An 11,335-nucleotide genomic window follows, 5' to 3' on the forward strand; every position below is an offset into this window, starting at 1 on the left:
CTGAAGACTAAAATAGCAAAAGAAAATGAGGAGGAAATAATTCTGTATTATTTTATTATAGAACATACTTAGTCTATTAATTGAATGTTTATAATGAATACATTCATAAACTAGACTTCTGGAGAAAAAAATTTTTCAAATTAAGACTGCATTTAAAATGTCTGTGGTCCAAGCAAAGAAGTGCTGACTCACATTACAGCTTTAGCACTGCTCAAGTATCTTCCTGGAGATTCTGAGATGCCTAACCTGAAATGACATTCTACTCTCCACACACACACACACACCCACCTCACTTTTCTACTCAGCCTTCAAATGTGAACTCAAATGTCATTCTAAAAACTCTTTCCCTAAACCAGTCTTGAAGGTTTCCCCACCCCCAAACTGTCATGTCTTTGGCGTTTCCATTGATGCCGTGCTTTCTACAAATGAGAAGGTCCTGGCTATGTGACTTTACTTATATCCTGTATCCCCCACATTCTACCCATCTTTACATTGAAGTGGAGCACACACAAGGCCATTGTACCTGCAAAATGCCCATAAAAACCATCTGGAGATCTTAAAACATAACAACAACAAACCATGCTAGGCTGGTGTATGTCAAATTTATGAATGCCCCGGATAATTCTGATGTACAACCATGAACTCAGATCATAAACAAGTGTTCACAGAAAATATCTTCTAGTTTCTACACCCATACACCAGCAGCCTTCCCAATGAAACTGGGAGAAGATTCTGACAGGAAACAGGCGAGGTTTGGCCAAGTATTCACTGATCTCCAATGTATCAGTGGTAGGAACCTGAATGGAGCTTGCAGCACAGCTTAACCCTTTCCTGAAGGGCACCAATAAAGACAGGGTGGACAGAGTGCTTTATTTGAAAAAATGTAAAGGCAAGAAACTGCAAGCTTTACAGCTGTAAATCACTGTGCCTCCAACTGTAAAAAATGACTTTTCTAAAAAGCCAAAACAAGAATTCTAGTATATGCAGGTGTGTAGGGAAAATTCTACTGGAACAGCACTCTTCCCTACTCTCTCCAAATGAGAGTGAGGAAAACAGTCAGACACAAATATCCACCGTGGGTTGAAAACACAAAATTCAATTTAATGTATAAATGAGTGTAATAATTCTAATCTATTTTTAGGCTTAATGAGTGAAAAAAAAATTTTTTTTAAGTAGGCTCCACTCCCAGCATGGAGCCCTACGCAGAGCTTGAACTCATGACCCCGAGATGAGCTGAGATCAGGAGTTGCATATTTAACCAACTAAGCCACCCAGGTGCCCCTGGGTGAAAATATCGTTTAAAATTAACATTAGAGACACTATGCTCTGATGCAGTGATACCTCAAATGTATTTTGCTAGTAAGAAATAGCAAGAAAGAAGGGAATAGCTGCTCTTTAGTTCCTTCTCACCAGAACCCCAAACTTCCCCAAATGCAAGGATTCAGAAGGGCAGGAGAGGAATATACCGCCCCAGACCAGAGGCATTCCATCCTATGTGAAACTATTACTAAACAGGGACTCACTTGTGCAAAAGCCTCTAATTAAACTGCAATAAGGAGACTTCTGATGAAAAAGAAGAAAGCTAAGCACTTAGACTCTGCACATGAACATGTTTTTCCACTTCATCTGTCCAAATGATAAAATATAAAAAATACATACAGTGCCAGTTATTATCGAGGGGCAGATAAGCTCTGGCGCCTTCCATCTACAGCACCTGCAGTCTATAGATTTAGACTGCAGAGGTTCGTATCACAGCTCCACCAACCATTTAACACCTCTGTGCAGGCTTCTATATCTGTAATGCAGGACTAATACTAACATCCATATCATAGGATTGCTGTTGGAATTAAATAAATTAATGCATGTAACATGCTTAGAACAATGCATCATACATAGTAAGTGCTCAATAAAAGATGTCTTCCTTACATAATAAAAACCGTATGACCAATCTCACTTCAAGAACAGTTGCCACACGGCATTCTGGTGAATGATTCATACCCTAAGTCTGAATTTAACAATTCAAAACTTAACAATGCTTTCTTTGCCCAACAGTTCTTGATGTCAACTCTCTACACGTAGTATTTGGACACTAATAGTTCTTGTGGGAACTTGATAATTATATATAAGACCCTATCCATCACACATACTGGATTTCTGGAATATGCTATACTTTTGTGCACTTTCTCCCACTCCCTTTCTCCTTCCAGCTTTCCTACCTGCTATTCCATCTACCCAAACTCACTCCCTCCTTCTCCTCAACTTTAAAAACATTCTCTCATCCTTACTTTCCTGGACCCTCAGACTAGGGTAAATCTCATGTATATCTTCTCTCACAACTCACCTCACCTAATTTCTTGTTTCATGACGTGTTTCTTAGACAGGGATTGTCTTTAGACAGGGATGTCTTTCTTGTTCACCTAGCTTAGAGCTAAATATGCATTATGCATTTCAATAAATGCCCATTTAATTGAACTGAAACATGCCTTAAGAATGGATTTTTAAAAAAGGATAATAAAAAGGCAGACAAATTGCAATGTTATGGAAAAATGAAACTCGGTATTGGGCTCTTAAATAGCTTACTAAAGTCACTTTTGTCCCTGCCCTATTTTAAGGGGGTGAAGTGGATGGTAATGTCCTTAAGGGTCATAAAAACACAGACTTTATGGGGACATTTTCCTTAGAATAAATGAAAACATCTTTAAAAGTTGTGAAGAAATAAAGGCACCCATAGTCTCAAAACATAAAAATAACATGTTATGCTTCCTTCTAGTATTTTCCTGGTATTGTACAATGCCTTCAGTTACTAGATTGTAAAGACTTTGAAAATAAAAAACAGATTGGCCCAAAACAGACCAAATTACTGAGAGACACATACTGAAAACTAAGAGTTTAAAATCTCAACAGGAAATAGCCAAAAAGCAAAATATGTCAACATTAGATTCTGAAACCAATGTCTAAAAGCACTTTAGAGACACTAGGCTGGCTCAGTCAATAGAGCATGTGACTCTTGATCTCGGGGTCATGAGTTCGAGTCTGAAGTTGGGCACAAAGATTACACTTATTTATTTATAATAAATAACATAGGAGGACTTTTATAGCTGAATCCTAATAATTTAGAAACATCTGAGTTGTAGGCCAAGTCAGAATTATAAAAATTTTGATCTCTAAGGATCCTCAGGGGATTTTAGAATAGCTACAACCAGGACTTTAGCAAATATACAATACCCTGAATAGTGTGGTACAGCTCTGAAAGACAAAGAAGTCTTTCTGTTGATTCTCTGAGGGCTCATCCAATCACATAATAGTTTCTGCCACCAGAGATGCTAGGACCAGTTCTCAGACTATGGTGATCTTACATCATATCTAATCCACAAATTAAAGAGAACTATTTAACATTAAAAAAAAAAAAAAAAAAAAGGTCACTTAGGAAGCATTTTTAGAAATTGCTAAGACTTCAGGTGAAGTTAACTGATTCCCTATTATTCCACCTCCTAATTTATATATTCATGCTGATGTCCTTCATACCCTAAATTTGCAAAGAAAATTTCAACTATATAATAAAATACAAGTCCAACTCATCTTTCATACAGGAGTATTCTTGATATAAAATTACTACATACGCCTTTCAGATCTATTTTGTTTTTGGAAAATGAAATTATATAGTAATTAGGCACCTGCATCAAAACTGTGATTACTACAACTGTAATGCCCAAAGCCCTGGTGGATGCTATCCTCATCTCCTTGTTTCTGTATTTCTCTAGTGCATACGCATCTGTAACTCATGATAACAGATTTAAACGTTATGTTCACAATCCATACTACCTGAATCTGTAGCACAACTTACTTTCTTCTTAAAACCACTTACACGCAAGTAAACCATCCTATAAGGTATAGAGGGGAAAAGCAAAGATATCAACTTGTAAGCAGAATCCTAGTTATCCAACTTCTTTGCCTACAGACTCCTCAGAGAATGAAAACAATCGGCATTCTAACGTGTAAAACTCTATGCCTAGGAAGTGGTCACAAGTGTGGAAAAAATTATGAACTTCTGCTAACCAAATGCATATTTCTGATGCCATAATTAGTCAGCATGGTGGATACTCAGGCAATGCTTGATAATCTGACAAAACTCAGTTTCTATTGTGGGAGAGCTGATCAACCTGGACTGAAGAAAGTGCTTGACAGAGAGAAGCTTAAATAACACCAGAGAGGCGCCTGGATGGCTCAGTCAGTTAAGCATTAGGCTCTGGATTTTGGCTCAGGTCATGATCTTACAGTTTCATAGGTTTGAGCCTGCATCGGGCTCTGCACGGACAGCACAGAGCCCACTTCAGATTCTCCCTCTCTCTGTCCTTCCCCTGCTCATGCTCTCTCAAAATAAACTTAAAAAATAAATAACTATTTTTAATTTACTTTCAATTATGCCCACATTTCATAATCAAAACATTAGGCAGTATATTAAACAATATCCTTATAACCTGAAAGTTTAATCACTACCAAAAGTAGTCCAGGGATTCTTAACCTGGAATCCATGGAGACCAAGATGATTTACAAATAAGCTTGTCAAGAATCTGAATCCCAACGCACCTAGGTGGCTCAGCTGGTTTAACGTCCTGACTAGATTTTGGCATACTCTACGGGGCAGAGCCTGCTTGGGATTCTTTGTCTCTGCCCCTCTCCAGCACTAGAATGTGCACACTCTCTAAAAATAAATGAACTTTAAAAAAAAAAAGAATCTGAATCCCCAGAAGTCACCCGCAAAAGTAAGGCTTATTTTCCTAGGATGGTCAGAAAATTCTTAAATTGGGACAACAACCAAAAGAGCCAAGAATCACATTGTTTCTGGTCAAATATTTACTATAAAAGTTTATCAGTTTCCTAAGGATGTTTTAATTACATATAACAAGTCCATCCTCATCACGTAAGGATTTCATGGCTTTTTTTTAAATGGGAAAAAAACATTATTGAACTTTCAAGGCTTAAAAAAAGGGCCAGTTTCCTAAATAATTTTTCTTAGTAAAAACTACCTTATATACTAGAATAGATATCCAATGATCAAATGAGTGGCTTTTAAATAGTGCTGGGGGAGGGGGGGCCTGGGTGGCTCAGTTGGTTAAGCACTATACTCTTGATTTCAGCTCAGGCTGAGCTAAGCATGGAGCCTGCTTAAGATTCTCTCTCTCCTTCTTCCTCTGCCCCTCCCCTGCTCACGCACACACACATGCATGTGTTCTGTCTGTCCCATTCTCTCTCTCTCTCCTCTCTCAAAAAATAAATAAGGAAAATAAACAGTGATAGGGAAAAAGTGACATCTGTATTTTTAAAAATCAAAATTATTAAAGTAAACAGTATACACAACTCAAGCCTAAATGCAGAGTCAGATCACATCAGGTTTTTAAAAATCTGGAACCAAACCTCACCAACAGAAGAATAAAAATCTAATCTAAGCAGGTTGGTTTGCCAGGTTTTAATCAAATAAGTCAACTCCTTGAGTAAGTTAACTACTGTTTCTTAAGGCTATATTTTAGTTTTCATGATTTATTTTGAGAAGACAAAAGAACATCACTCTATTTTTTTATTTTTTTGTTTATTTTTGAGAGTGAGAGAGACAAAGACAGGGCATGAGTGGAGGATGAGCAGAGAAAGAGAGAGACACAGAATCTGAAGCAGGCTCCAGGCTCTGAGCTGTCAGCACAGTGCCCGACACAGGGCTCAAACCCACAAGCCACAAGATCACGACCTGAGCAGAAGTTAGACACTCAACCAACGGAGCCACCCAGGCACCCCAAAAGAACACCACTCTTAACGTAACATGTAAATCTGAAATAAATTTTTGACCAAGGCCACAACGACAGATCTCATTTATCTGCCCCCCAAGTAACTGTAATTCTTTATGACAAGTAGGTTAGGCAGGACCTTTTATTTTAGGTGTCTTTTAATGTGATTTCAAGCTTTAATTGCTCAGTCACTTTGAGAGACTAAAAAAGCTCTGGCCCAGGAAAAGAGAAAAAAGCAAATTCTAAAAATTCTAGCAAAACATGAAACTGCCAAGATTCACTGTAACTCACATGTGTACAAAATACCTCTAACTATGAGACTATTACAGCACTGTTTAAATGCAAATTTGGAGGACAATCTAAAAGTCAGCAATAAGGTCTAACCATACGGTTCCACAAAGAACCCCTTTAAAAAAGGAGTCACCCGGGGGTGCCTGGGTGGCTCAGTCGGTTAGGCATCGGACTTCAGCTCGGGTCACGATCTCATGGTATGTGGGTTCGAGCACGGCATCAGGTTCTGTGCTGACCGCTCAGAGCGTGGAGGCTGTTTCGGATTCTGTGTCTCCCTCTCTCTCTGACCCTCCCCTGCTCGCTCTCTGTCTCAAAAATAAACATTAAAAAAAAATGGGTCACCTCAAAGATATATTGGTTTGGAGGGAAAAGACTAAGTAAGGTATTAGCAACAGGAGGAGGGGAACAAACCTACTATATACATACTAAGTCTCTCTGTCTTTCTGGAAGAACACAATAAAAATAATGGTTGTCTGGGCAGGAGAACTTCAATGCTGAAGGACAGAGGAGAGTATTAATTTTCTCCATATACCCTTTAGAACCTTTCAAGTGCTGTGCTCTATGTATGTATTCCCTATTAGACAGAATAAAAAATCGACTTACTTTTCAATGAAGTAGAGATTAACTTTTAGCTCAGAGATTGACTTTTAGCTCAGACACTGGTTTAGATAGAATCTACTAAGCAATAACAATGTCAAGTTATGATATAGCCTAACTCTCCTAAAACGTCTTCCAGAAATTAAAGCACATTCATTCATTCAACCAACGGTTCAGTGCCTACCACATCCTTTAGATATTAGAGCAATGCCCAAGTATTCTAAGAATCCCTGTCTTCATGGAGATTTAGTAGGAGCAGAGATAAATGGTATAAAATATAACTTCAAATAGTGATAACTGCTACACAGAGAGGGAAATAAAGGGAATAAAGAGGAACTACAGAGGAGGGGGAGAGGAAAACTGTGTTTTGAGGTGACACGTGAGTCAAGAACTGAACAATAAACCAAAACAAGCAATGCAGTAAACAGAAGGAAAGCCCTGTGACTGGAACAAACTTAGTCTCTTATTGTTCAGTGTACAGCAAAGCAACAGTGTGGCTGCAGTGGAGTGACCCAAGGAGAGACACACAGGAGATGACCTCCGAGGTAGGAAGATGTAAGGCAGACCTTGAAACTAAGTGGGGGTGGGGGGAGTCCAGATTTTATTCTAAATGTGATGGCGAACCTTTGTAGAGTTCTGAGAAGGGGAGTGACACGATCTGTATTTTAAAAGGTAACACTAGCAGCTGCTTAGGAGGCTAATACAGTAGACTAGGCAGCAAATGATAGAACTGAAAAGTGATTTCAGAGAGATGAGTAAATGTGTCTGATAAAATATGTCTGGGTGGATCAGCAGGTTAAGCGTCTGTCTGACTCCTGATTTCAGCTCAGGTCTTGATCTACGATTTGTGAGTTTGAGCCCCATTATCTGGCTCTGCACTGATAGTGCAGAGCCTGCTTCGGATTCTCTCTCTGCCCTTCCCATGTGTGTTCACGCAGGGCGTGCATGCACATTCTCTCTCTCAAAATAAAATTTAGGGGCACCTGGGTGGCTCAGTGGGTTAAACCCCTGACTTCAGCTCAGGTCATGATCTCGTGGTTCATGATCTCTTGGTTTGAGCCAAGCCCGGCGCTGGGCTCTGTGCTGACAGCTCAGAGCCTGGAGCCTGCTTCAGATTCTGTGTTTCCCTCTCTGCCCCTCACCTGCTCACGCTCTGTCACTCTCTCTCTCAAAAATAAAATAAACATAAGAAAAAAATTTTTAATAAACAAACTTAAAAAAAAAGAATATACTTTGAAAGTTAAGTGCCTAGAGAATTTGCTAGTGGATTGTATAGGGGAATCTGAGTGGGACAGTAAATGTGTGAAGAGTAATTCAAAAAATCACCTTATATTTGTATAGTTATTTTCAGTTGTCAAGGTATGTTTACATACATTATGTAATTTCATTATAATAAGAGGCAAGGGAAGGTCACACCAGGTCAAAATCCAAGTTCTGCCTCTTGCCAGTTTTAAGGCCCCAGGAAAGTCATTTGAATGATTTCTAGACTATAAAAGGTAGTCTACTTCACAAGATCAAGATCTGCAAGTATCAAAAGGTTCAAGAATTTTGCAAATGTAGGGGTGCCTGGCTGGCTCAGTCAGTGGAGCATGCAACTCTTGATCTCAGGGTCGTGGGTTCAAGCCCCACACTGGGTGTAGAGATTACTTAAAAATAAAAGAATTTTGCAAATGTAGATAATGACCAGTTGGAGGTAAACAGCATCCTATTATTAGCTGTCCACCACCACCACCACCATCACATTCTATATGGAACCTTGTATTGTGGTTGACAAAGAGGAGGCAAACTTATAAAAAAATTTTAATTAAAAAACAAACATTTTTGCACTGGCTGTTATATGTAGGGGATGAATCACTGGATTCTACTCCTGAAATCATTACTGCACTATATGCTAACTAACTTGCGAGTAAATTTTAGAAAATTAAAAAATAAATTCATTAAAAACACTTTTACTGAGTAAAGGAAAATATACATAACATAACAACAACAGGCACTAGGAAAAACATTACAGGCTTGTAATCTTTCCAAGGGATTGGAAAAAACAGTTCTTTTAAGATAAGCTATAAAAGGCATTGAAGTTAAACCACTTAACTTTTACAAGATAAAACTCAAATCAAGCCCCCTTAATAGAGATGTGCTATCCACAAGATACTGTAAAATCATGATCATGAGTTATCACTGTCTTGGTTAAGTAGTAAAATGAAAATACCTAGTGTAAACTAAATTATTGTGTGCCAAATGAACTAAATTATGAGGACCTCAATTCACTGTCATAAGTCATTTCTGTAACTTCATTAAACAAAGTTTCACAGAATTTATTTTTCCATCCAAGGCTTTTGTATTACTGCAGAATATGTCCAGAGTCAAGCAAACTGGAAAAAAAAAATGTTAAATCTTTAATTCATTACGTGTTCTGGAGAATTATCTTGAATATCAATTCGTATTATGTAGTTGATGACCCAAATACAGAAAACAAAAATTTAAATGAGGGATCCTCTATCCCTCATTTTCAACTGGGCCTCAATAAACATGATGGGGCCACATGAGCAAAACTACATCGTTAAGAACCATCCAGTGCACACAGCAATTAAACTGCCTTGTGCAGAATCTGAGACAAATCCATAATACAACAAATTTCTCACTATGAAGGTTCACTTTATTAAACTCCAGCATACCATGACAATCTACGCTACTTCCCTGATTTCTAAGAATTTCTACCACATAAAACGTCTTATTTCTCCAAATCAAGCACCTTTTAGGTTAGAGATACCCTCGCCATCTCAGATATATTTAAGTGCAATTGCACGAAGCACTACACAATACATCATCCTTCAAAAGATCCTGGGCTTGCTATGAATCTCCCCGCAAACTTTGGAAGAACAAACCAGGCTATGCCAAGGAAACGATGCTGCAAGTTAGTCACTTTAACTCGCATACAGAGGTTCTGAGGTTCTGAGCAATAGAGGTGCAACGAAAATTTTGATTAAAAATGACAAGAAAGTTCAAGGTTTTGTTTTTGTGCACTGCAAGAAATATTGCACATCTGAGGACCTGATATTACGTAAAGAATTTACAAAACAAGTATGTCGATTTCCATGCTTCCATATGCATTTGTCAAAGTGTAGTATTTATAAAGAGCCGAAGAATGGTTTAAAATTAAAAGTGCATAAAATCAAGAGGCAAAGGATTTCAGTCTCCCATACCTGCGCTGCCCCTCCCCTCCCCCAATGCTGTGTTAAACTATTCCCTCTGAGCAAAAACAGCTCTCAGAGTTTGCCAACCAGAGTAAAATCACTTCACAGAGATAACGGGCGGAAACGTATTTAAAAGGGAGGAGATCACGAAAGCGAGGGCAGCGGGACGCGGAGCCCCACGTCCCCGGACCCCAGCAGCCAGCGGCGGACATGTGCCTACTGCTGCAGGACGCGCGGCCCTCCCGGAGCCGCCTCCCGGGGCATAGGGCCCCGCCCGGCCTCATTCTCCTGGTTCATTCATTCTGAATCCGGGGCTTCCGCACCCCCGCGCTCCCGCCCGGCCCAAAAGAAGGCTCCAGGGCTGAGGAGCTGTGTCGGGCCACAGCTCCCGCCCGAAGTCCGGGCCCCGCCGCGATTCCCGCGCGTCCGCGGCCTCCTCCCAGGTGGTCTGAGAGACTGCAGAGGCCCGCACCGGCCCGCACCCGAGACCAGAGCCCCGCAACCCAGCGGCCCCACCCTCCGCCAATGTGCAGGCCGGGCCTTCCCCGCCTGCGGGGCGGCCACCTGGAAGCCCCCGGTCTCCGCCGCCCGGCTGCCCCACCGCGGCCGGAAGTCTCCCCGGAGCCCCCTCCCCAGCGCCTGACTTCCCTCGCCGCCGCGGCCAGACCCTCTCCGCGCTGGCCTCGGGCCTCCCAGCGCCGGCCGCGGGCCGAAGGAAGCGAGGAGCCGCGCCGCCGGGTCCGCCGAGCGGGCAAGAGCAGAGCACAGAGCCGGGGGTTGGCCTGGGCGGTTACCTTGATAATCCTGCGGGGCAGCCCGGCCATCTTGTCAGATCCCGAGTTCGGCCTCTGGTCTCGACTCTGGCTCCGCTCGCCTCACGCACGAGTGGAAGTCCAGGGCTCCACTTCCGGGGGACGTTGCCGCGCCCGCCGCCGCCGCCGCCGCCGAGGCCCCTCGGGAAATGTAGTCCCTGCTCGCGCGCGGGCGGGCTTCCCTCGGACCTGGCCCCCTCCCCCGCGTTCCCCGCCCCAACCCCGGCCTGGGGATGGCGGAAGTGACGAGTCCCGGTGGGGCAGAGAGTTGGGGGAGGCGGCGCCGGGCGGCGCGGAGCTCCTGCGCTCGTGGCGGAGCTCGCCGCGCGGTGGTGGGACTGTGGGGCCGGCGCCCCGCCCGCACCAGTGGGCGACGTAACAGAGGCCCGGGCGCGGACGCAGCCCATTCATTCATCCGCTAGTTTTTTGGTTCATTCAACGTTCCTGCATTGCGCGCGGCCGCAGTTGGCGTTGCGGTGAACGACTGCGGTGAAGCTGAGCTGCGGACCCCTTCCTTTAAGGGAGGTGGAAGATGGGAACTCAGTAGCCAAACTCGTAAATGCGGGCTTCGGAAGTTATCAGGGAAAACCCTAGCCAGAGAATTTTGATATTTAAATTTTGATATTTAAATTTCACATAAATCGGTCCCCTTAAAACCCAGAGA

General features: G+C 42.1%; 1 protein-coding gene across 1 annotated transcript in view; it reads right to left on the bottom strand.

Annotated features, from left to right (window-relative positions):
- Positions 1 to 10,996, bottom strand: part of UBE2N (ubiquitin conjugating enzyme E2 N) — a 36,094-nt gene extending 25,098 nt beyond the window's left edge. The window contains exon 1 of the mRNA XM_078449627.2: positions 10,654 to 10,996. Within this exon, the coding sequence (XP_078305753.1) occupies positions 10,654 to 10,683 (30 nt within the window). The 5' untranslated portion in view covers positions 10,684 to 10,996. The remainder of the gene's footprint in view (positions 1 to 10,653) is intronic.
- Between the last annotated feature and the right edge of the window lie 339 nt (positions 10,997 to 11,335).

Source organism: Panthera onca, chromosome B4, assembly GCF_046562875.1.
Source record: "Panthera onca isolate mPanOnc1 chromosome B4, mPanOnc1 haplotype 2, whole genome shotgun sequence".
Taxonomy (NCBI): domain Eukaryota; kingdom Metazoa; phylum Chordata; class Mammalia; order Carnivora; family Felidae; genus Panthera; species Panthera onca.